The sequence below is a fragment of the Plecotus auritus genome, assembly GCF_963455305.1.
Source record: "Plecotus auritus genome assembly, chromosome: 6".
Classification (NCBI taxonomy): domain Eukaryota; kingdom Metazoa; phylum Chordata; class Mammalia; order Chiroptera; family Vespertilionidae; genus Plecotus; species Plecotus auritus.
In genome coordinates, this window is record NC_137773.1 from 21,381,774 (window position 1) to 21,408,006 (window position 26,233).

Below are 26,233 nucleotides of genomic sequence, written 5' to 3' on the forward strand. Positions count from 1 at the left end.
TCAGATGAATGAAGTAGCAGTGGAATCAGATTGTGTTGGTTCCTAGCCCTTCTCCCTGATTGTGAAGTGGGAGATCTTGGGCCAATTGCCTAACTCCTCTGTCCCTCAGTCTCCTCACCTGTGAAATGGGAATCATCATGGTGCCCACCATTGGGTGGTTGTGCGGACTAAGTAACACCTGTGAGGTGTTTGCAGCAGAGCTGGGCATGAGCCCGGGCATACTGAGCTCTCGGTATTCCTTACCTGCTGTTACTATTTCTATTGCCATTGTTTTCTACTTGAATGATTTCGATAGCCCTGTGAGGAATGTATTATTATTGTCCTGATTTCACATGTTGAGTAACAGGCACAGAGGGGAGGGGCCACTGCCTCAGGTCCTACCCAGAGCCTGTTAAGACTGTTTGGAGTTTCCCTAAGCAAGGGCTACTTCCTGTTTGCGGCTCCTCCCTGCTCAGGCAGCTCCTCACCCTCCAGCTGGGGAAATGCTAAAGGCGAGAGGGTCAGACACTCACAGGCCCCGGCAGGTGAAGCTCAGTAGGGAGAGGTGAGGGCTGTGGGGACAGCAGAGCCCCCTTCTGGACGAGGGCGGCAGCTGCTCCTTGCCCCAGCTCCTGCTTGACCCAAAGGCACACACCGCCAGTTCTTTGGCTTCTGCAAAAAAGCTGAAAATATGTAGTAAGTAACAGCTGCCCAGTCATTAAATATTAGCAACTTTTTTTTTTTTTAATTTGGATATTGGGTAGGGTACTTGGGTTGACTCTGTCCTGTGAGTTGCCAGCTGTGCTGTAGATCCTAGGGACCAACACAAGACCACTGGCCCTGCACTGAGGAGGCCTGCAAAGCCCGAGAGGCTGGGGCTGCCTCTGGAGGTTGATCCCCCGCTGAGACCATTCCTGCGAGGAGATCAGGATTCTCACCCCTCAGCTCCAGCCTCCCACATGCTCTGTCGCTGTGATTACACCACTTCCTCTCTGGGATTTTATTTATTTTGCTTTTTCACCTGTAGCCACAACTGTCCAGCTCTGTGCATCTGAGGAGGCTGAGCAGCACCGGAAGGAAATTGCCAGACTTCTCCAGCAGCACGAAGAGGACAAGAAGAAATGGGCACAGCAGGTAAGTCCCAGCCGTCCTCCTTTCCTCCTGTTCAGTGAGCCTTGCAAAATCCAAGAGTGAGGACCGACTGTTGGCTTTATTGTTGAGGTAAGTACCTCTTACTCCTTTTTCCAAGAAGGGAGTCCTTTATCAGTTGAACAAATATCTCTAACTGCTTGTTTCATTATAGTCATAATATGTTTCATTATATTCATTATATGCAAAGGAAGGTGCAGAAACACTAACACAGAGAAGGGCTTCCTACCTTGAGTGGGCATCAGAATTAGAAGACTCCTAAGTCCCTTTCCTAGATAATTCTCAGGGATCCCCCGCTAAGCCCTAAAGAAGGCAGTCAGTCATTCCTGCTATGTCTGGGCGGTCTTGTGCCCTCTCTGAGCACGTTTTCATCACTCTGACGAGGGGGTGGGATTCTGATCACCTAGCTCCACGAAGCACCAGGGGGCAATGAGTGGGTAAGTAGGCTGTGCTGAACCTGCACCTGAACCTGCTCAGTCTCATCCCATTTGGCACCCCCACCCCCAGGTGGAGAAGGAGAGGGAGCTAGAGCTTCAAGAGAAACTGGACGAGCAGCGGAGAGTCCTGGAATGCGAGCATGAGGCAGCCATGCAAGGTAAGGATGGAGCTGTGCTTAGGGAGGGTGTGGGGGGGCCTCCTTCCGGCCCCATCTGCCACGTTCACAGGGGGGACTCCCACTGGTCCCTCCTCCTGCCTCTGCTTCACCAGCAGTTGGCAGTCTGTAGGCTCCTTGGCTGGCCCTGTGGGGCAAAGCTTTAAAAGTCTGACATCATGCTTTGTTTCACCTTAGTTTGTTTGTTTGTTTTCTTTTCCATTTTAAAAGCTATTCATATTCCTTAAAGGACATTTGGAAAACCTAGACATATATGAGAATGTTTCATATTTCTTCCCCACAATAATGACAGTGCTTACAGTTTCTGGTTAGATTGATCATTCCTTTCAAATAGCTTCCTTTCCTCTTATATCACCAAATGTGGTCCTCACAGAAAATGTATAATCTACAGATTAAACAAAAAGATCTTATAGCATAGTGGTTAGGATCTCAGACTCCATAGCCATCAGCCCTGGGTTTGAATTCTAGCTCTGCCACTTAGCAGCTGTGTAACCTTGAAGAAGTTAGTTAGCTTTGTTCATAGGGTATTTAATTTAATTTTTAGGTAAATAGATAGAATTTAGAACAGGACCTGGTATTTTGCAAGATATTTAGCAAATAATTATTAGCATTATTATTTTATTATTGAGAAGATTAAAATTGTGTGCATTTCCACCCGGAACTGGTCAGTTATCCCTTCGATATAGATCCTCTTCATTTTGGGGGTATGTACGTAGACTATACATCTATACACACACACATACTTTGTGGGGAGGAGATAAATTGTTGTTGTTGTTGTTTTACTTTGAATTGTATTAACAACTTATTAAACTTCTGTGACATAAGTTTTAGTAACAACATAGCATTCTAGTGTGCACCCTTGTTCATTTAACTGGGCCCCTTTGGATAGGCATTTAGATCATTTCAAACTTTTGCCATTTTTTACAATAGTAATGATACTTACACGTGTGAATCCCATTTTGTAAAATCTTGGCCACATTCAACACCACTGTCCATCACCATCACCACTATCCAGTTCCAGAACACTCTCATCAACCAACAGTCACTCCACATACCCCCTCCCCAACGCCCAGCCCCTGGCAACCACCCACCCGCTGTCTGCTGGCTGTGTCTATTCTGGGCACCCATATAAATGGAAGCGTACAACCTGTGGCTTCCCTCACCCAGCATATTCCAAGCCCCATCTGGACTGCAGCATGCATTTGCACTCTGTTCATCTGTTGTTGTTGCTGTTGCTTTGCCCATTTTACAAAGTACTCCATTCGTTTTTATGGCTGAGTAATATTTCATTATTATTGGCATGGATACACCACACTTTGTTGCCATTCACTGGTTGATGAACACATGGGCTACCTCCACTCTTTGGCTACTGTGAATAGTGCCACTAGAACAAGCACCTGCTTGAACACCTGCTTTCAGTTCCCCTGGGCGTACACCCAGGAGTAGAATTGCTGGGTCATGTGGTAATTTTATGCTTAAATTTTTAAGAAACCACCAGGTGTTTTCCATAGTGGCTGCACCATTTGACGTTCCCCCCAGCAATGCACAAGGGTTCCAGTTGCACCACATCCTTGCCAACGCTTGTTATTTTCCATTGTTGATACTATTATTATTAATATTATTGTCATTCTGTTGGGTACAAAGTGTTTTCTCATTTTGGTTTTGATTTGCATTTCCCTCATGACTAATTTTGCTGAGCATCATTTCATGCACTTGTTGGCCATTTGTACATCGTCTTTGAAAAAGTTTACATGTATTTTTGATGCTATTGAAATTGACCTAGAAAATGTTATGCCAGTTTTCCCTTTAATCATCAGTATTTGCATGACCTTTCCCCAGAATTATTTATCTTTTAAAAACACCGTGATGATTACTTGTAGGTAAAATTTTGTACCCTGTTCTTTTCACTTTAACATTCTATTAAACATGTGTCCATGTAATTATGCTGCCACTAACATGTTTATGAAGGCTAGACAATTGCATACATGGTTTTCCTTAAGTTCCCATGAGTCTAGACATCTAGATTTTAACTACTGTAAATAACACTGCACTGAACGTCTTTTGCATAAAGATTTGCACACATTTCACATGATGTCCTCAGATTCCCAGAAATGAAATAACTAGAACAGAGGTCTGAACAATTTTAAGAATCTTGAAACATATTGTAACATTAGCACAAAATGTTTTGAAATGGAATTGAGGCCCTCGCCCTGGGAATTTGAAGAGTTGTGTTTTAATATTAATACACCTCGTGAAACACCTCGTGAAACTGGGCCTGTCTCTTGACCTCAGTACACTTTTTTGTGACTCTAAAATCTACCTTCCCTGCCCCATAAGGCTATTGTGGGAAAATAACTGTTCTCCAAACCTTGCTTTGATATGATTTTTAGCACTATAAATATATTGATAAGAAAAATGTCCTATTATAAAACCCCAGAGGAGAAGGGACTGTCTGTCTTAAGTTCTTCTCATCAGAATTCTTTCCTAGTTATTACTAAATTTCTTGGCACATACTAAGTGCTACATAAACATGTATTAAATGAATGCACAGCACGGGGGAAATATATGGGCTTTGTTTGGGGGAAGGTGTACAGGTAACTAGGAGAGGATAGTGGTGGTTTTCCACATTCGATGACCTTTATTTTTGTCTTTTGTTTTCTATTTTTGTTTTTATTTTTAAAAACAAAATTGATTCTTTGGGGTATACAATTCCATAAATTCTAGCAAATGCATAGATTCATGTAACCATCACCATAATCTGGTATAAAACAGTTCCATCACCCCAAAAATATTCTCTCAGGCTGCCCTTTTGTACTCATATCCTCCCCTACCCCCCACTGATCTATTCTTCAGCTATAGTTATGTCTTTTTGAGGCTGGTATGTAAACAATACAATACCATTTTTATAATACAATACCAATCATCCTGATGCCTTTGAGATTCATCCAAGTTGTTGCATGCGTCATTAGTGTATTCATTTTCATCTCTGAGTTGTATTGCATTGTTCACTCGTTCACTTGTGGGACATTTGGGTTGTTTCCAATTTGAGGCTATTATGAATACATCTCTTCTGAACACGTGGGTACAGGTTTTTGTGTGAAGGTAAGTTTCCATTTCTCTTGGGTATATCCATAGGAGTGGGATTGATAGGTCACCTAATAAATGTAGGTGTAGCTTTATGAGAAATGGCTAAACTGTGGTCCCAAGTGACCATCATTTCATTCCATCAGCAACGTATGAGTCCTACTATTCTTTCTTGCCAACACTTGTCAATATTTTTCATTGTAGCTGTTCTAATAGGTGTGCAGTGATATTTCTTTGTGGGTTAAATTTACATTTCAATAATGACTAATGATATGGAACACCTTTTCTTCTGCTTGCTTGCTGTATATATATCCTCTGGTCAAATGTCTTTTCACATATTTTGCCCTTTTTAATTAGTTTGCTTGTTCTAACTGTTGAGCTTTGAGAGGTCTTTATATTTTTGGATATGAGTCCTTTGTATTTGCAAATATATTCTTCTAGACTATATATTCTTTTTGTTTTTTTTTCATTCTCTTAAAAGCAAAACTCTTAGTTTTGATAAATTCCAATGTATTATTTTCTATTTTATTGATTACTAGAGGCCTGGTGCACAGATTCATGCACCAGTGGGGTCCCTCAGCCTGGCCTGTGGGGATCGGGCCAAAACCAGCTCTCCAACATCCCCTGAGGGGTCTCAGATTGCGAGAGGGTGCAAGCCAGGCCAAGGGACCCCACCGGTGCACAATTGGGGTCAGGGAGGAACCGCGGGAGGGCTCCAGGGCATGTCTGGCCTATCTCGCCCAGTCCTGATCACTGGACCCCAGTTAACTTACCGGTCGGAGTGTCTGCCCCCTGGTGGTCAGTGTGCATCATAGCGACTGGTCGAATGATTAGAGGGACAATTAGCATACTAGGCTTTTATATATATAGATGCTTTTGGTGTCATTTTAAAAACTCTTTGCTGAACCTCAGGTAACAAAGGTCTTCTATGTTGTCTTCCAGAAGTTTTATAGATTTAAGTTTTACATTTAGATCTATGTTACCTATTGTCTCTTTTACTATATCTCTTTCTCTGTGTGTGTGTGTGTGTGTGTATAATTATTGCTCTAAGAATTACTGTATATATAAGAGTCTATTTAAATTAATATTTTACCACTTCAAGCAGAATATAGAAATCTTACCATCATGTACGTCCCTCTAATATCTCCCCTTTTTCTTGTACTTGTCTGATGTCTTACATCAACATACATTGAATAGCCCATAAGACAATGTTATAATTTTTGCTTTTAACCATCAATCATGTTTTAAAGAGCTCAGGGAAGAAGAATAGCCTATTATATTTACCCAGGTATTTACCAGTTCTGTTGCTCTTTCTATATTCCTGAAGTTCCAGGTTTCTCTCTGGTGTTATTTCCCTTCTGTCTGAATAATTTCCTTGAGCAATTCTTTTAATGCAAGTCTGCTGGTGATGATTTTTTTTTTTTTTTAGTGTGCCTTCATCTGAGAATGTCTTTATTTTACCTTCTTTCCTGAAGAATATTTTTACTGATATAGGACTCTAGATTTATAGGTTTTTTTTTATTTCAGCAGTTTTTAAATGTGCTTATTCCTTCTAGTCACTAAGGTTTCTAATGAGAAATCCACAGTCATTCAAACTGTTGTTTTCTCTAAATAAGACACTATTTTTCTCTGGTTTCATTACAGATTTTTTTCTTTGTTATTAGTTCTCACAAGTGATGTGTCTGGGTGTGCATTCCTTTGTCTTTACTTCATTTGGGGTTCAGTGAGCATCTTTAATCTATAGGTTTGTTTTGCCAAATTTGGGGAGCATTCAACCATTCTTTCTTTAAGTAGGTTTTCTGCACTACACTCTTCTCTTTCTGAGACTGATGACAAAAATGTTAGATATTTTGAGATTATCCTAAAGGTCAGTTTTTCTAATATTTTCTGTTGTTCAGATTGGATAATTTCTACTGATTATCTTCAGCTTCATTAGCTCTTTCTCATATCATCTCTATTGAGCCCACTCAGTGAGTTTGTATTTCATTTATTGTATTTTTCAGTTCTAAAATTTCCTTTTAGTTCTTCTTCATATGTTCTGTTTATTTGCTAAGAATTTCTATTTTCCATTCTTTCTAAGAGGGCTCACCCTGACTTCATGGAGCTTTTATAATGCCTGTCTTAGTCTCTGGTAATGATTCTGTGGTGTCTCAGTGTTGGCATCTGTTGGATTTCTCTTCTGGCAAGTTGAGATTTTCTTTTCTTTTTTTTCCTTTTTTAAAAATATTTTTTTATTGACTTCAGAGAGGAAGGGAGAAGGAGAGAGAGATAGAAACATCAATGATGAGAGATAATCATTGATTGGCTGCCTCCTGCATGCCTCCTACTGGGAATCGAGCCTGCAACCCGGGCATGTACCCTTGACCAAATTCGAATCCGGGACCCTTCAGTCTGCAGGCCGACGCTCTATCCACTGAGACAAACCAGCTAGGGTGAGATTTTCTTGCTACTTTGTATGCTAAGTATTTGGGATTGTATGCTGAGCCATTTTGGATTCATATGCTGAGCAATTTTGTTTTGTACCTTTTTAAATATTTGAGTACATGAGATTCTGGGTCTTGTTTAAATCTACTGATTCAATGGTACTTCAAATTCTGGTCTTCTTGCCCAGTTGGCCTGCCATCATTTACTTTTCAGAGTCTAGAAACAGCAGCTTCGTTTATTCTGTTCAGGTTTTATAGCCACATTCAGTCGGAGACTGGATGGAGTATGCTTCCCCCTTCTTACCTGGAACCAGAACCTGTACTGATGGGCAAGTTAATTAGGCAAATTAGACCCATAATTTTTAAAAAATTAAGCCTATAATTTTTATATAGCTGTCTTTTCCATTTTTGACAGCCTATCACATTTCTACTACCGAGCATTCCTTTCTCTGTGTCACTGCCCACTCTGACAGACCCCTTCTATAACCTGGGCCTTTGGCTGTTTTAAATGTTCCTGTCCTCTCTGTCCTCTTTCCCATCCCACTATTGATTGGTCATTTCTGTGTTTTCTTCTTTCGGTTGAGACATGGTTGGAATTTTCCAGAAGGTACTTGTCGAGGAGGTGGGATGAAAAATATTACCGTATTGATTTGGGGAATGAATAAATCCAGCTCTGCATAGCACTGCCCAGCCTGGAAAATCCTCGCATGTCCTTTTCTCACCCCTTAGAGACATGAGGCCAGGCTTATTGACCCATTTCACAGTCGAGGTAAAAGCACTTCTAGATATTTTAAGTGACCTCAAGGCTCCTCCGTTTTGAAGAAGCAGGATCAGGACCAGGTAGACTTCCGGGCCCCAAATCTAATATACTTACCATAGTTTTGTGCCATGGTTTGACGAGTCATAACTCAATGATTCATGATTTGGTTAACCCAGCTTACAAAACATTGGCCCTACGCATTTTCCACGGCATGCTGTGGACTGAGATGAACAGCTTGACGTAAGACCTTTGGATCTTAGCCCCAGCGACATGTGGGTGGCACACACAATCTGGTAGGGTTCATGGTTCCTCGCAGGACATAATTTGTTGCCATTTTCATGAGCTTTTATTAGATATCTACTTTATTTTCGACACAGCCCCAAGCCCATGAGATAGGAGGATGGATAAGAGCATTCCCAAACTCTTGGCCTCTGTGGGCCTGCCAGAGGCTGTAGGGTGGCGTGTCTGGGTGTCTGAGCTCACAGAGGTCTCCTTTCCCTACAGTCCTCCGGGCCTCACAGGAGCAAGAGAAGGAAGCCCTTACCCACTCCTTCCAGGAGGCCAAGGTGGCCCTGCAGGTAAGAGAGGCTGGGCCATGTCAGTCTCTGTGAGAGTAGGGGAGGACTGCAGGAAAGCAGCACGGAGCCCCAAAGAGCCAAAGCTGGTGGCCTCTACCTGGGCCTGAGGGACAGACTGGATTGCCTTCCATGTGTCCAGACCCCTTGATATGACAGCCAAGCTTGAGATTAGGGTTGGCCTATTTTTCTAAGGACTGTTGGGAGGATCTTGGAGACGTCATGGGCTGCTGCCGCAGTGTGATGAGACTGGTGAGTGGATGGATGACTGGGACCTGTGGAAGCATGAAAGAAGACATCCGACCCAATCTGGCTGGTCAGGGATTTCCTAAAGGGAGTGAGATCGATACCAGAGCCTAAAGGATAAGTTGGAATTCTTCAGAAGAAGGGTAGGAAAGGTGCCTTATGCAGAAAACAAAAACAAACAAATCAGTGTGTTTCAAGGCATGAAGGAGAGGGGCAATATGGAATACCTGTGAGACCAGAAGAAGCCCAAGATGCCTGGGGTGTAGTGTAGAGTGGGAGAGAGAACTGGGGCTGGAGAGGTAGGCAAGGGAGCCTGGGCATCATATTAAGGGGTTGCATTCTGTCCTAAAGGCAATGGGCAAGGTTTAGGTGGAGGAAATTCCTGGCTGGGGAAAGCTGTGGAGAACAGAATGCACCTTGCAGTTGGAGGAGTGATGTGATATTTTGCTGCAGGAGGTGGTGTGTAGCGGGAGCCGTGGAGATGAGCCTGGGAGAGTGTATTGAGCCTGGTTTGGAGGTACTGTGAATGCCAAGCTGACACCAGCCTTGAATACCAGGACATTTTTCCCACGGCTATGGAGGAGCCGTAAAGGCTTTAGAACAAGAGGCGGGGCTGGTGTGTTTCAAGAAGTGGCTGAAGTGGTTTGCACCTGCCTCGTTGGGTGTGGTAGAGCGGACAAGCTGAGGAACCCGAACGGGTCCCTCTTGGGGAGGTGGAGAAGTCACCCACTGCCTCTGTGAGCCAGGCGTTGATCATCGCTTCTGCTCCAGGAGACCATCGATGGACTGAGCTCCCAGCTGGAGGCCTTCCAGGCCAAGATGAAGAGGGTGGAGGAGTCCATCCTGAGCCGAGACTATAAGAAGCACATCCAGGTGGGTGGCTGTACACCTGGGGCCTTTCCTTCTGGAATCTCCAGGGAGGTCAAGGTCTGGGCCACAGGAAAGGCCAAGCCCTCTTCAAGGACAGGGATCAGACTTGACATTCTTCTCTTCACAAGGGACTGGAAGAAACAGGGTCCCCGTGTCACTGGGGCGGGGGAAGCAAGGCTCAGAGAGACACATATTGGTTAGTAAAATGCTCAGGCTCTGGATTCAGGGAGAATTAGGTGCAAACAGCAAACCGACCACTTAGCACAGCAACTTAACCCCTCTGAGCCATGGTTTCCTCATCTGTGATGTCTCAAGGGATGTTAGTGGGATAGAATGAGCATGTTAAGCACTTCCCATGGGCCAAGAAAGGGAGGAGACTTCTGTAAGTCAAACCATGAGTTGGAGGCAGAATGGGGAGGAGGGAGATAGCGTATGCCCTTTACCTGCTGGTCTGACGAAGCCACTCATGTCCCTGTCTAGGATTATGGGAGCCCCAGTCAGTTCTGGGAGCAGGAGCTGGAGAGCTTGCACTTTGTCATTGAGATGAAGAATGAGCGTATTCATGAGCTAGACAAGCGGCTGATCCTCATGGAAACAGTGGTATGTGGAGGAAGTGGTGGGGGGGGCGGTCAAGGGGGATGCAACCTCAGGCTTCTGCTTTCTGAGAATTTCCTCAGTGGAGTGTACAGAGGGTAGGACCTCCTCAGTGGAGTGTGCAGAGGGTAGGACTCCCCTCAGTGGAGTGTGCAGAGGGTAGGACCCGGATGAGGCCCTCACCAGCTTTGACCTGCCACCCATGCTGAGACTGCTCTGTGGCCAGTGTGGGTCAAGCAGTGGCTCCTTGTCATCTGGGTCCTGCACTTTTTTCTTAGCTACTCGTGTCGCTGTCACATGGGTGACACCAGGGCGTAGCCTGGCTAATCAGGAGGGCCTGGCAGATGTCACTTGTCAAGAAGGGGCTGAGGAAGGCTGAAAACCAGACAGACATGGGAGGCCAGAGTGAGCGGGGACAGGGCCGGGAGCAGCAGGTATTGAGGACCCAGATGGCTGTGTCTGCAGGAGAAGGGAGGCCTTGGAAACCTGGGTTGGATCTGCACAGAGATTACGTGGCTCTGGAAGAAGTGTCTCTGGCCTGTGTGTGCCACAACCTCTATTTTAATGAGACATTTAATCTCAAATGTTCCCTCTAAATTTTGTCCAACCATTTTTATGGCATCGCAGCATAACAGATACACTTCATTTTATTTCTATGTAGTCTATCCCCTGATTTTTGGAGAACCAAGAATATCCTTTCTCTTCTGAAATGATGGAGACACTAGGTGGTGGTGGCTGTACCCTTTTTGTAACGTTCTCATGTGGCCAAATGAAAAACGGCCAGCCCCCTGTGCACTCCTTAGCTTTATTTTTTTTTTAAGGCATCTTCTTGCTCCATGAATTGTAACATTTGGTCTAGAATGAGTCAGCGTTTTCAGGGCCCACAGATAAGAGGGAGGTGACAGCACACATTGTTTGGTGGCCATCTGAGCTCGTTCTGATTTGTTACAGAAAGAAAAAAACCTGATGCTGGAGGAGAAGATCACCACCCTCCAGCAGGAGAATGAGGACCTCCACGTCCGAGGCCGCAACCAGGCGGTCGTGTCCAGGTAGCTGTTCCCCGGCCTCCGTTCCTCCACCCTTGTTGCCAAAACCTCCAGTTGAGAGTCTCAGAGAAGCCCAGGGAACGGGTTGACAGGTGGGCCCAGGCCTATCCAGGGAATGTGGCTCCTCCTTCCTTGGGAGTCAGTATCCCTAGGGACTGGAATGACGCCCACTCTGCCTAGAAACCTAAATCAAAGGCCCTGATTAGTATCCATTTGTCCCCATCCTGGCTGAGTGGGCGTTGTGGGAAAGCCCAATCTGAGACCAGCTCAGGAGGCCCAAAGAATGAATGAATGTACGTGAATGAATCAGATCTAAGGGCTTAGTAAATTAGAGCTGATATCATGTCAGACATAATTTGATGAATACATATCATCTATCCTCCTTATTACTCTAAGAGCTGGTCCCATTATTCTCATTCCCATTTTACAAATGAGGGAACTGAAGTTTGAAAAGAGTAAATAACTTGTCCAAGGAAACATAGCTAAGTGATGGGGCAGATTTGAACCCAGAGCTGTCTGCCCATGAGGGCCACGCTCCTTGATCAACAGATCAAGTCACCTCTTGCATGCAAGGGGGCCTGATGGGACGGTGGGGACCCTGGGGCAAGCAGGTGACCCATCTATGGAAGATGTCCTAGAGGAACGGGTTGGTCTCTGCAGCCATTGGAGACCCTGAGGGGCAACCGTGGCCTCTGTCTGCACCCACAGGCAGCTCTCGGAGGACCTGCTGCTTGCCCACGAGGCCCTGGAGAAGGAGTCGCAGCTGAGGCGACAGCTGCAGCAGGAGAAGGAGGAGCTGCTGTACCGGGTCCTTGGGGCTGACGCCTCCCCCGCTTTCCCCCTGCCCTCCGTCACGCCCACTGAGGTCTCCTTCCTGGCCACATAGGCTCAGGGCCTGGACCACCATGCCACCTGTGTCACCGCTCCCTCTCCGGGACCTTCAGAGGAGACGGCAGGAACCTCTCGTTCTGTCCCCAGGAGGGACGAGGGCAGGAGAGAGATGGGAGCAGCAGGCTGTGTGCCCAGTGAGCCGCAGGGCTTGGGCCACGTAGAATCCCCCATGGGGCGTTAGAGGCCTCAGGAAGCCTTCTCTCAAGTTGGCCCAGGGAACAAGCAAGAGGAGCCCTTCCGCCCGCCCCCCTCTCTCTGTTCAAATCGGGGAGTTTTGAGGCTTTTCCCAGGGGGAGCCTGGGCCGCTTTGAGCATCGGACAAAGAGGACACAACCTCCCGGTCTTAACTTGTCAGCTTTGCTGCCAGCTCATCAACCTAGCCCTAGATGTCCCCACTTCTGCCCTGGCCTTCTCTCAGCCTCAGTTTACCACGCCTCTAAAACGGATGGGGGAACTGAACAAATGACTCCTATGTCACCACAGTGTCCCATTCTAGGATTGTCTGAAGGTCAGACTAGGGACTTCGGGACAGGGGAGGAAGTGAGCCAAACCTTACGACTCACCTGGGAAAGGTGAGCATCTGGGAGGGGGTCAGTGGAGGCCGGCAGTGCCAGGGGCCACCCAGCCAAGGCAGGGTCTGGGCAGGGCATCGGACATGCCACTGCTCTTGCTCCCAGAGTCTGGTCAAGCCAGGGCTTATGGCCAGAGCCCCTCCTTGACCAGGCAAAGCTCACTCCTCGGCCCTCCAGGTCCTCAGTCTCAGTGCCACGTGGGCCCGGGGCCCGTCTGGTGCATCTGAATCACTCCACAGCCAACGCTGGAACCTCCTCCCTGTCCAGATGAGGAAACCTAGGTGGGGAGTGGGACTCACGGAGCCAGGACAGGGACCTCATCTGTCATTCAGGTCTCATCTTGTGCTTTTTCTTTCTCCCCAGGCTCTGGGAAGATCAAGTCTGTGACAGTCTTTCTCCTCCTTCCTCTATCTGGCCCCCACCCACTCCGGTCTCTCTTTTACTCCTGCTCGCACCTTAACTCCTTCTACTACCCCTGACCCCAGGCCCCTAGCACCTGGCCCTCCGCTTCCCCGCCAGTACAAAGGGGTAGCTGGAGCAACTCACCCGGGCAGGCCAGTCCGGCCCTCATATCTGTGGATTTAAGATTCTTCTCAGGAAGCTTCCAGTCAGCAGGAGGCTATAATAACAACCTTTCTTGCATAGAGCATTTGAATGAAATGCTTTCTGATACACCTCTCCCTCCAATCTGCATAAAATATTGAAGCAGGTTCTTACCTCTCCTCAACATCAAAGCAGACTGAGATCACAGGAGCCCAAGGGCCGTGCCTGAGGCCCCCAGCGTCAGCCCCCAGCCCTGGGCCAGCTCGTAAGAAAAGTTAGTCCAGTAGAACTAAGGTTTCCCTCCATCGTCCCAGACTGCCTTCTTCATTCATTTCTAGTTCTGGGGGTTCTGCAGGGCTAGGGGAGTCCGGCGGTGGGCAGACAGGTTATCCAGGAGCCTTGGGGCAGCTCTGGAGTGAGCTACACACGGACTTCTTCACGTAACTTTCCCCAAAGCCTGTCTGGGATACACTAGGTCATTGGACACAACCAAGAAAAGAATTAGTGGTCAAGTAATTTGAGCAACTCTAGGTTCAATCCGATAAAGCAGATCTGCCAGCTGTGGGACTTCTCAGAACCTTTAATATGCTAACATACATTTCCCAGGGAAGAAGCAAAGTACTCAGCGTTTGCTAAACTTCTCTGCGTTTCAGAGCGCTGCCAGCTGCAGAATGCCCTTTGGAAAGCCTGTTTCCATGGGAGGGACTGAGCTGGAAAGGGGCAGGTTGTGGGGAGCAGGGTTTCCCTGCGCAGCCTGTGGTGCCTGGAGGAGATAAACTGTGGTTTTAGCCTCACCCTGGGGCAGACAAGCTATGGAAGCCAAATAGAAACACAATAGTATTCTCTTGGCCTTTGTGTTTTCCTGGGAGAGGGAAGAGGTGGACCCTGCTGATGACCTCTGCCAGGGGCAGGCATCTGTGAGGAATAATCCTGGGGCCTGGGTGGCCCAGCAGGGTCTAGGCTTCCTCCCGGGGTGCTGGTTCCCCCCTGGCCCTGGCTTTGCACAGCCCTGTACCTGGGGTTGGAATGGACGCTGGCTTTCAGAACAGGGCAGGCAGGGCGTGAGGCAGTGAGCGTGAAGTGAGGGGTGAAAGTAGAGATGGGAGAGCGTAAGGGGTGAAGGCTAAGGTTCTTTCTCTCCAGTGGGGGCACCTCCTTGGCATCAAAAACACCAAAGTTCACACAATTACCTACCCCTGCTTCTGCCTACTGCTCCATATGCAGATGCCTGCAGTCAGGGAGGGGCTAGGAAGGGGCAGGGGAGACTCGAGGCTTCCGGGTCACATGGACGCGGGTGGTGGCCATACCAGTGCCCTGAAGGTTGGTGGCCCGGCAGGTGTAGATGCCAGCATCCCCAGCCCGGGCCTCTTCCACATACAGGGTGCTCCCTGCCTCCTGCTGAGCCTGGCCCTCCCTGCGGACCATGTTGGCCCGCTCGCTGACGTAGGGGGGTCGGCCCATCTGTAGGAAAAAGATAACCATCTGCCAGCTTCTCCCAGTGCCATCTCTCACTCAGGCCCCAGCAGGTAAGAGGTACCACGTATCCTTCCGGGGAAGGGGAAGTGACTTGCTCAAGATCACAGCTCAGTGTCAGAGCCCCTGAAAGCCAGGTTCTTTGTGGAAAATGCTCAAGTCCCTGGAGAGCAGCTGGGGTCTCCTCCCCACTCACGGACATGCAGGAGGTAACAGGCGGAGCAGCACCTCCCTGGGTGAGTGGGTAGCACTCTGGTTCTGCAGGGATGTCAATGGGTACTCCCTCCCCAAAGCAGGGGAGTGGGGGACTCATTATCAAAATTGTCTGGGAGACACGAGTCAAGCAAAGTTAAATTGGCGAGATGCAGACTACTGCGTCTGTCACGTGTGCAGGTGGGTTTTGAATCTCCAAAGTGGGCGATGGTTACAAGAGGCAGTGTTTTCCTAAGAACACTCCTTTGCGAGGAGAAAATGTTTGGGGAGATGCTGGCAGAGGGAAACCATGGTCTCCCAACCATCTGCATGTCCTTTTTCTCTTACTGGGTCTCAGCTTCCACTTTTGACAAGTGGGAGAATGACACCACCACCATCACCCCCCCCCCACACACACACACACACACAAACACACACACACACTATATGTCCTAAAACCTCTGGGGACAAGGCTCACCTTCAGCACATTTTTTTCTGGGTCCAGCCCTCCCTCCAAGTCAGATTACAGCTCTTCAAGGAAGCCCTTTTAAACGTTCCTAAAGTGACATCTCCATCATGGCAGAGTGACAAGACTCCTTTGTTTCTCCCCTTGAATTTACAAGTTGGATATGTGCAACTCAGAGGATCCCTAGCTCAACATACAAACACGCCTGAAAGATCCACGCATTGGGGCGCATTGGAATGAGTAGGGAAGGTAGGACAGGGACGGTGGCAACAGATGCAGTTTGGTGCCCACTGCAACTCCAGCAAGCAAGGTACCAGTGGAAAAGTGGAGCTGCGGCCCTCACAGTAGGGCCTGGAGTGTAAGAGGGGCAGATGTGAGATCATGAACTTGCCTCCCTGCCCTACCTATCTCAGCAGAGCCCAGCGGAGGCAGTGAGATGCCTCCGAAAACACAGCAGTGTGAGTGGCCACTAGTGGGGGGAAAATAAAGTAGCTCTGGGAGCTCATAAAACCTGTTCTCCACCACCCACCACATCCCCCCACCACAATGATCATGTCATGTAATGGAGGCGAGCTGGTCACAGAGGGGAATCCCGGTGGGTTTGCAGCATTTTCCTCAGCCTAAATGATGCTACTCCACCACTAGCTCAGAGGTGCTAATGGTGCAGGTAAGAGAACACAAAAACTTGTGCTATACCACAATCTACTGGGAAACAAAAGCAAGTACCTACCTATTAATGTGCTGAATTGAGAGCAGAACAATATCTAAACCAGAGTTCACTGCCTCAAATGTGCAGACAGAAAAGCAATCCATCAAATACCATGAACAACCAAGGTAACATGCACAGGAAGAAAATGAAAAGTCTCCAAATTCAGTCATGGAAGACTGTGACTTAAATGACAGAGAATTCAAGATGGTAATTATGAGGAAACTCAATGGTATACAAGAAAACTCAGGCAGTTGTATGAGCTCAGGAATAAAATTAATAAAAAGGAGTACTTTACCAAACAGATTGAAACTACAAAAAAAAGAACCAAACAGAAATTCTGGAGTTGAATAACTCAATAAATGAGATGGGGAATGTATTAGAGAGCATTGGAAACAGAGCAGATCAGATGGAAGAGAGAATTAGTGAGCCTGAAGATAGAAATCTAGGAATAACCCAGGAGGAAGAAGAGAGAGAACTGAGAGGGTTGTTGTTTTTTTTAATGAAAGCCCCCTACATGAACTGACTACATTAGGAAGAGCAACCTAAGGATAATACGTGTAATAGAAGAAAGAGAAGCCTGTTCAATAAAATAATTGATGAGAACTTCACAACCTATGGAAAGAACTAGAATTTAAAATTGAGCGAGCTAATTGAACATATAATTATACCAACACAAAAAGATCTTCTCTAAGACACATTGTATTTAAATTGTCAAAAATCAGTGACAAAAGAATTCTCAAGGCAGTCAGGGAATCTATAATAATAAAAATGTAATATGCTAATTAGACTAGATGTCCTTCTGGACGAAGTTGGGGCTGCAATGGAAGCCCAGGTCCCAGGTGCCAGAGGGAAGCCAGTGCCAGCAGCCAGGGGAAGGAAGGTCTACTCTTGCATGAATTTCATGCATCGGGCCTCTAGTAAAACTGTAGCCTACAATGGAAACCCCATTAGATTATCATCTAATTTTGTCAAGAGAAGCATTACAAGACAGGAAGGAATGGAAGAAAATATTGAAAGATGGGAACCATCAGCCAAGGATTTTATCCTTTAGATATGAAGGAGGAATTAAAGCTTTCCCAGGCAAAGAAATGTTGAAAAGAGCCCCTCTATCAGAAATAAAAATACAAAAGTATATAAAACAGAAGCAAGACACTGGTCAACTCCCATTTTGAAGTTATTTGGGCCGGTTGGGCCTCAGCTTGAATGTCACCTCAGAGAAGACATCCTGACTGCTCTATCTTAAATACACCTGGTCACCTTACTGTTTCATCCTTGATGTAGCTCCTAGTGTTCTCCAGATGATGGTGTTTATTCACTGCCCCTTCCTGTTTAAACTGTGAGCTCACAGAGAGCAGAAGCCCTCTCTTATTGACTCATCATCATAGTTGCAGTACCTAGTACAGTGTCTGGCTTGTGATGGTTGCTCAATAATTATTGTTGGATAAATTAACAAAGGGGCACATTATACATTTTTATACATTAACCTGAGAAGTAGCTGTATTTGACAGATGAGGGAACTGAGACCCAGAAAAGGGAAGTGACTTGCCCAAGGTCACTCAAAGAAGTAGTGTCAGAGTTAGGACTAGAATCCCTGATCATCAGATTCCTAGTCAAGCAGGGGTTCCACTCTGCTTTGATTGCTCTTGGCCCTCATCCTAATCCTTCACTCCCACACTCCTGCCCCAACACACCACCACCACGTACACACATATTTTCATCCTCTGCTTACCTTCTGCCCTGGATATTCCCATTGGAAGTCCACAGCAATCTCTGGCTCACTCAAAACCGTGCAGGTCACACTGAAGTTCTCTCCCAGTAGGACCGATGTTGTTGAAGCTTGGATGGTGGGTTTGGGGGACGATGTTGGGTCTGCCATGGAGAAGATGGGAGAAATGGGGACAAACATGTTGAATTGATTGTTATAATGATTGAATGGGTGGTTGAAATGGTTAAATTGATAGAGGATGAATGGTTGGGGTGGTTGAATTGATAGAGGATGTGTGAATGGTTGTAATGAATTAATAGAGGATGGGTAGATGATGGAACAGTTAATCTGATGGACGATGGGTGAATGGAATGGTTGATTGAAGGGAGGGTGGATGAATGGAATAATGTGACTTGATTAAGACTAAGTGGCTGGACAGAAAGGCTGAACTGATGCAGGCTAGCTCAATAGCTGATTGCCTGGCTATTTCTGGACAAGATGGTTGAATATACAGAGTGTTGTGAAAAGGTGGTTGGTGGTTTAAAGCTAATCCACAGATTCCAAACCTGAGGTTCCCAAAGGAGGGAGCCCTCTCATGTCCTCCCCTGCCCTGCCCTGCCCACCCAGAGACCTAGGCTCACGCACAGTTGATGTAGATCAGCATGTACTTGGTAGAGATTTGTCTCACGCCTCCTAGGCTGGCCAAGCAGAAAAGGGAGCCAGCCAAGGAAGCTCGGGGCCGGTGGATAGTGAAGCCCTTCTTCACATCAAAGGAGATGTCCGTCCCATCCACTGGGACCTCCTCTGGGGGGAACTCTCGATGCAGCGTCACCTGGGCCAGGGGGTTGGTCACCTGGCAGGGAAGCAGGACTGGTTGATGACTGCGTAACTGTACCACCTCATAATAATTCTCTGTGGGGACAAAGAGTTCTTCTGGGTCTGGGAAGGAAGGAGGGAGAGAGAAGAATGAGCTTAGGACAGATGTATTGTTTCCTGATGCTCTACCATCACTCATGAGCATAAGACCCTTGAGAGGATTTGAAATCCCACTTTCCCTGCCCTTCTCTATTCTTCATGTTCTTGCCTCACTGGTAAGGAGTTCTGGACTGGGAGCTGAAGATGAGCCTGCTAGTTCAAGCTTTTATCATTAGCTGGCTGTGCATCTTAAACAAATCCCTCTCTGGTCTTTAGTGTCTTCATTTGTACTATGTAGGGTTCAGATGGCTTGGTCTCTAAGGGTCCTTCTATGTGAAAAGTATTATAGGAAGCACTGAACTTGAAGTTGAGGTTTCTGTTTGGATTCCCAATCCTGCCACCCTCTCACTGTGGGATCTTAAGCAAATCACTTTCTTCCTCTGAGCCTTGGTTCTTCTTATATGTCAAGTAGGAGTGATTATGGCCTACTTTGCAGAGCTGATAAGAAGCAAATGGGATACTGGATGTGAGGCACCAGGCCTGTGAGAGGCACATATTCATCAAACTCTTTCAAGGCACCTTTAGCAACATAATCTCAGGCCAGATTCTTGGGTGCACAATGAGTAGGAATTACCTGGGGACCAGCTTTCTAGAACAGTGCTGTCCAATAGAACTTTCTGTCAGGAAGGAAATATTCTGTATCCGTGCTGTCATATGTCACCACTAGCCACAGGCATTTCAAATGTAGCTCGTGCAACTGAGGAACTGAACTTTAAACTTTATTTTATGTTCATTAATTTAGATTTAAATAGCCGCATTGATTTAGTGGCATCTGTATTAGATGAAACCGCTCTAGGGTGAGACAAATGCAATGGTTAACTTTGGCTGAACATCAGAATCATCTGAAGTGATTTTAAAATAACCAAGTCCTGGGCACCACCCCCAGACCAAGTAAATCAGAACCTTGCTGGGGTCGGGGGAGAGAATAGTCATTTTAAAGTTCCACAGGGGACCCTAGTGGGCAACCAGACTTGGGCAGCACTGACTGCTGGTTCCCAAATCTTCCCAATGTTGGCATTCCAGGGTTCCAGACTTCATCCAGCCTTAATGGGCATGGCGCCCAAAAACCTGTGCTTTTTAAGGTGTTTCCAGGTAATACCATGTCAGGGTCAAGGACTTCTAGGTTGGGTAATCATTACTGTTATGGTTGGATTTGAGTAAGGGAAACTCAGCTGATTCTAGGGGGGTTGTCCGTTTCCTTGGTGGGACAAAGTAGGGCTCCTCAGCTCTCCATGGAATTAGCCATGAACCCCAGAATGTCACAGGTAGGATCTTGGAGACCACTCGCACAATTCCCTCTTGTACAGGTGGGACGAAGGGGAAAGATTTAAGACAGTTATGTTTGGAGGGTTTTCTCGGACCGCGGTTCTTGGAGACCCTGCCCCAGGGCACCTGTGAAGAAGATGAAGGTCCTCCCCTGGCGGTCCTGGCCCTCTGTACAGGCGGCATCCCGGCAGTCTCGGGCCCAGCAGCTGTATTCCCCTGTGTCCGCGCCCGTGGAGTTCACCAGCTGTAACCGGCTGTGCCGGCTGAAGTGCTTGATTCTAAAAGACCATCGATGGGGGCAGGAGACGGGGGTGGCTTGGGACACTTAGTGGCAGCATTTGGTTTGACAGTCCTCCTCCCCAACTTTCATCACTCAACCACCCAGCTCCCCTTCCCCAATGGAGCTGGCAGGGTTTGTATTGGCCCCACCCACAGTTTCTGATTGGCTCGCCTATCCCACACGCAACTCCTAATTGGGACATCTATTCCCCACTGACCATGCCCACACCGGGCAAGCGGGATCCCCAAACACCTTTGCGCTCCTTGGTTTTCCTGTGGCCCTTGGTTCAGGGCAGCAATTGCCCTCGAAGCGCCTCCACCTGCTAAAGGAGGCAGAGTCCCCGGAGATCTCATTTTAAGAAACTAAACTGAGAAACAGTAGGCAAACCTTCTGAACCCAGTTCTATATCCCAGCCTCTGCCTGGTTTTCTTCTGGACTTGAGTGGGCAGTGCTGGTGGGGCCAACTTGGTCTTTCTTTCTGACTTCCCGAGGCGGCGCCCCCGGCAGAAGGGTGGCCGCCAGCTGGACTGTCAGCCGCTTTTGCTTTGCCTCTGCCACCTTTCTCCCTACGGCACTGTTTGCTGCCCCCAGAACTGACTTCCCAGAATTGTGGGAAGCCACGTGTCCATTCTGTGAAGCCTCTCTGCATCTGATGGGTCTTGCGAACCCATCTTACTGTTTCTTTTAGGTGCCTGCAGTTGTACATAATGGGATGCCCAGTGTGGGTCCTGGGCCATCTCAATCCCTATGAAAACGGTTTACGTGCTTATAAACCGCTGCCCAGCATCCTCTGAGCCACCCTGGACCCATTCAGGCTGTGGTAGGAGTTCCTCTTCTCCATACCTGAGGCGGCCCTCACCCTCCTCTTCCAGGTACACAGGCACCCTCCAGTGGACCACCTTTCCCCGGCAGCGCAGCTCCAGGGGCTCCCCAGCCCGCAGGCTCAGAGAGTCCCCCACCTTCTGGAAGCGGCCCCTCCCTAACACCTGGGTCAGGATGGAGGGGGCCGGGGCGCTGGGAGTTGCAGCCTCCACAGGCGTCTTCTTCTGCAGGGGCTGCTGTCTCCGCTCTGACTTGGGTTTTCTCCTGCCGGAGGCTCCTGAGGGCTTCACCCCCCCAGGCCTGGCTGCTTTGCCATCCTTCTTTTTCTGAGTCTTTGGAGCTCTGCCACGCTCCTGGATTTCAGCTGCAGGAAGACAGGGTAGTCTGGGGTCACCAGCCTTCACCATTCGCCTCCACTTCTGTCCTTTCCTCACCCCAGTAGCTGGCTGATCTCAGAGTTCTGTTAGGACCTTGTACACTTATTACTACTACACAAGTCATTGTCCCTCTTTAGGGAAAAAACATAAAATACAGACACACCAAGAAAAATATTAAATTTGCCCCAAAACTTACCATCCAGAGATAAGCACCATGAATGTTTGAAGCACATTTCCCCAAGGTTATTTTAATGCAAGTATTTTAAATAACTATTTTGTTAAAAATAAAATGGAATAATATAACACATATCTTTAACCTGAATTTTCACTTAGTGATATGTTTTGATTACTATTCCATGGCAAACACGTGTACACCAACATTTTTTAAAATTTTTTATTGATTTTGAGGGTGAGAGAGAAACATCCATGTGAGAGCAACATCTATCGGCTGCCTCCTGCACACCCCCTACCAAAGATGGAGCCTGAAACCTGGGCATGTGCCTGACTGGGAATTGAACCAGCAACCTTCAGTGCATGGGATGGTGCCCAAACCATTGAGCCACATCATCCAGTGCTGTAACCAACATTTTTAATGACTTGTATGTGATTTCATGATTTATTTTTTTCATTGTTGGGTATTTGTTTTTTACATTCTTATCCAAAATAAACCATCTTGCAATAATCATCTTATAATACACCTTTACTCAGATTGTTTCTTGAGAATGAATTTTTTAGAAGTGAAACTGCTGGTGAGCTATGCAAGGGACCATAACACATTTTCTTTTTCCAACTTTTCACCAATATTTGAACGCCTTCTTAAGCATGCTCCAAAAGAGGTCGCTTAATCTGCACTTACTAGTAGATATGTCTAGTGATGGGGAGCTCAGTATTTAATAATACCAATAGCTACCGTTGACAGAGACTACAGAGTTTCTGAAACAGTACTAGCCCCTTTATATACATTTTCTTATTTCATCCTCTTAATGACTGCAAAGTACATATTATTCTCTGTGACACACTGGTGTCCTACAGCTTAAATCAATTCCGACACTATCTACGCAGAGAGGACCCCAAAGGTTAAGGGCTCAATCCCACAAACCTGCCCCTCCCCTCCCATTTCAGAGCTCAGTCTCAAGTCCCACGTTGTCACCCGTGCTTCTGACTGATAGGCTATAAATAGGAGGTCCCACACTCCTCTCCTGGGGTTCGATTTGCTAGAATGATTCACAGGACTCAGGCAAACATGTTTTCCAGTTGATTATAAAGAGAAATGATAAAGGATACATATAACCACCCAGATGGGAGAGACACACAGGGCCAGGTATGTGGAAGGAGCGCAGGGCTTCCGTGGTCTCGTCAGGTGCACACGCTCCCAGCCCCTCCACCTGCTCAGCAGCCCAGAAGTTCTCCCACCCATCCTCTGGAGGCTTCCCCACACAGGCGCCATCCATCATTAACTCAATCTCTACCCCTCTCCACTTCCCACAGGGTGGGGGTGGGGCTGAAATTCCAAGCTTCTTTGGTCTTTCTGGTGGCCTGCCCCATCCTGAAGCTATCCAGCAGCCCTCCAAGAGTCACCTCCTTAGGACAAAAGACCCTCCTATCACACAGGAAATTCCAGGAGAATCAGGAACTCTGAGTCAGGAATCAGAGGCAGGTCAAAGGCCAAGTAGTAGAACAAAAGACGCTCCTATGCTCTTATCACTGAGAAAACGGAAAGGGTTGTAGGAGGTCTGTGCCCGGCACCGGGGGCAAAGACCAAAACACAATTTTTCTATTATTTCACAAAAAGGTAAAAGGTCTCCCTGGTGTCCCTAATGGGAACATCTACCCTGGAGGCCCTGCCCAACCTTAGAAGGAAAGGGTGTTTCAATAATTTTAAGAAGTTCTGGTAGTTCAGGGGAGCTTTATTCTGAGTCCCTTACCTGAGAAGAGCACTTAACAATTCACAGAGAATTCCTTCCCCACCCTCCACACACACACACACACACACACACACACACACACACACGCACACGCACACGCACACACGCACACACGCACATTCTGGTTTATCTTAGCCATAGGCCCCAAAGGCTGCCCAGGGAGCATTTCTTACTCCTTTTTACAGGCTGAGAAACGAAGCCTCAGAGAGAACAGCTGGCCTCAACATATGAACGAGGTGACCTAGAACACTGAAGTCTGGCATCCAAACACGAAGATTCTCGGGGGTACGTATCTAGGCCACTCCAGAGAAGGGATGGTGAGCCTGGACCGGCTGATGGAACACGGATTTCAGAGCCAGTGGTCTGGGCTCTCCATCTTTGTTCTGCTACAAATAATGGCCATAACTGAAAATTGTTGGGCCCCTAGGCACTGTGCCGAGTGCTCTCTGTGCATTATCTTATCTAACAGCCGCAAAGCCTGCAGATGAGGAAACAAGGGTCCCATGGTTTGTCCAGGGATTCTATCTGATGCTACCACGTTGTATTATTCATCTTCCTGTGTCTAGGTCTCCGTTTTTGCATTTACAAAACAAAGAGGTTCGGCTAAACCAGAGCTTTTCAAGTTTAAAAGCAAACCAATCAATAGGTAAAATCTAGATAGCAGAACCCTCTCTTGAAATATTGAAAGGCCAATGATAGCCCTAGCTGATTTGGCTCAGTGCATAGAGCATCGGCCTGTGGATTCGATACCAGTCAAGGGCACATGCCTGGGTTGTGGGCTCGATCCCCAGCAGGGAGGGTGCAGGAGGCAGTCGATCAATGATTCTCTCTCATCGTTGATGTTTCTATCTCTCCCTCTCCCTTCCTCTCTAAAATCAATATGTATATATTTTTTAAAAAAGAAAGGCCAATGATAAAGCATAATAATAGGGTTGTTCTGGTAGAAGGGGTTGGAGTTTGGAAACCCACCCATCCAGCTTTTCAACCACTATTTCCCCTCTCTCTCTCCCACCCCAAGGCAGGTAATAGACAACAGAATTACTTCCTTAGAGCATAGCTTTATAAAACCTCGTCTACTAGTAGATGACTCTCAAGGAGCCTTCTCAGTGCCCTTGTTCTAAGTGTCTGAGATCACATCACCTCCAGAATCCGCCCCTCCGCCCCCCACCCCCGCAACTCCTCCTCCTTCAAATAACCCTCCACTGTCGACCATCAACCCTTTGCTAAACTGCTCCTTTGTTACCAGGAAGATGCCTGCCCCTCCCCTCCCATCCGAGGCTCCCTAAATAACATCTGATAGCACCACGTGGGGATATTGCCAGTGGCCAGGCAGCATCTGGAAGAGGAAGTCTGGGATGACAGCATCTCTCCAAATCCTGTGCCAAACCCAGCTCTTCTCTTGCAGAGATTATTCCAGTCCCAACTCTTCCGGGGACTGCTGGAAGTGGAGAGATGGAGGAAGAGTCTCCCTGGGCCCTCCGCCTCCCCTAAGGATCTGTCTTCTATTAGGTTCTGGGCTAGAATCTTTCAGGCTGTGCCACTGATGGAGCCCTCCAACTGCTGCTGTTTGTGAGCAAAATATAGACTCTTAGAGTTAAAGAACCTAGAAATAATCACTCCGACTTTTAGAATTATATAATCTTGGATTGGCCAGCTTTAATCAGGGGTCTTTAAAGTTAAAATAGCATTGCTACCACTTCTTGAGTATTTACATGTGAGGCTCCAGGCCAAATGTTTATATACATTATGTCATTTAATCCTCAAAACCGCTCTATAAATTTAAGATTACTGTTATCCCTACTTTACTCCTGAATAAACTGAGTCTTAGAGACTGTTTTATGAAATCTTGCCAGTGAGTGAGCGGAGGAGCCAGGATTTGTACCTTTCAGATTTCAGAGCTCCGCACACTAGAACCACCCAGGAATCTAAGTCAGTACTAGACTTAAACGAATAGCCCCTGACTTTCAGATCAGAGAGGCCCGTTGGCTTGGAAGGTCCCACAGCCCATCCTTGTCATTGCTCAGATGAAGAAGCTGAACTCCCAGAGGTGGCAGGACCCAGCCAAGGTAGCACAGACAGTGAGTGGAGGAGCTGAGCCTAGATCTCAGCCTCCTGACACCAGGGTTCCAGCCTCACTCCCCTGCCCCATGCTGTGAGCGGGCACTCCCTGGACGGAAAAGGCAGGAGGGGTCTCTGGACATCCTGGGGGAGTCAAAGTTATTTGCCGAGAAGGAAGGAGAGGTCCATACCTGAAAGGACACAGATGACCAGGCAACAGGACAGGAAGCAGAGGGTTCTGAGGTCCATGGTGAGCGACCTGGAGCTGATGTGGCCGTAGGAGCTGCAGGGAACAGACTGTTGGGGCTGGCAAGGTGTGAGCAGGGGAAGTAGTAGCAAGGGACCCCTGGGAATGGGAGGGGAAGGGACCTGATTTCAAAGGCAAATCAAAGTCTCGAGTCCTGGCTTCTCTAGGACTCCAAACAAAATTCTTTCCTCTGGGCTCCCCCTTGCCAAGGTGAATGGAGCTATTCAGAGCCCTGCTCAGGAAAAAACAGTCCTGCCGCCAGGAGATGAGGGTCCCCAAGGCCAGACAGGCGGAGCTGGGAGGCAGCTGGAGGGGCCATGAAGGTCACGGGAGGGCCATGGAGGAAGAGGACAGGAAGATTTGAGGACAAAATAGGTGAGTATGGATAGAAGG

The 26,233-nt window shown here is 47.4% G+C and overlaps 2 protein-coding genes across 2 annotated transcripts in view; one reads left to right on the forward strand and one right to left on the reverse strand.

Annotated features, from left to right (window-relative positions):
- The window catches only part of CCDC69 (coiled-coil domain containing 69), a 30,414-nt gene extending 16,229 nt beyond the window's left edge, over positions 1-14,185 (forward strand). Inside the window, exons 3-9 of the mRNA XM_080676110.1 lie at positions 1,007-1,113; positions 1,636-1,723; positions 8,513-8,586; positions 9,601-9,702; positions 10,180-10,299; positions 11,245-11,342; positions 12,048-14,185. Coding sequence (XP_080532236.1) covers positions 1,007-1,113; positions 1,636-1,723; positions 8,513-8,586; positions 9,601-9,702; positions 10,180-10,299; positions 11,245-11,342; positions 12,048-12,225 — 767 coding nt within the window. The 3' untranslated portion in view covers positions 12,226-14,185. The remainder of the gene's footprint in view (positions 1-1,006; positions 1,114-1,635; positions 1,724-8,512; positions 8,587-9,600; positions 9,703-10,179; positions 10,300-11,244; positions 11,343-12,047) is intronic.
- Positions 14,186-14,590: 405 nt separating this feature from the next.
- Positions 14,591-25,842, reverse strand: LOC308250658 (platelet-derived growth factor receptor-like protein; the record flags this gene model as incomplete). Its single annotated transcript, XM_080673335.1, has 6 exons — positions 14,591-14,806; positions 17,915-18,054; positions 18,536-18,829; positions 20,258-20,409; positions 21,255-21,597; positions 25,785-25,842. The coding sequence occupies 6 exons, from the start codon at positions 25,840-25,842 to the stop codon at positions 14,591-14,593; spliced, it is 1,203 nt and encodes a 400-aa protein (XP_080529461.1).
- Between the last annotated feature and the right edge of the window lie 391 nt (positions 25,843-26,233).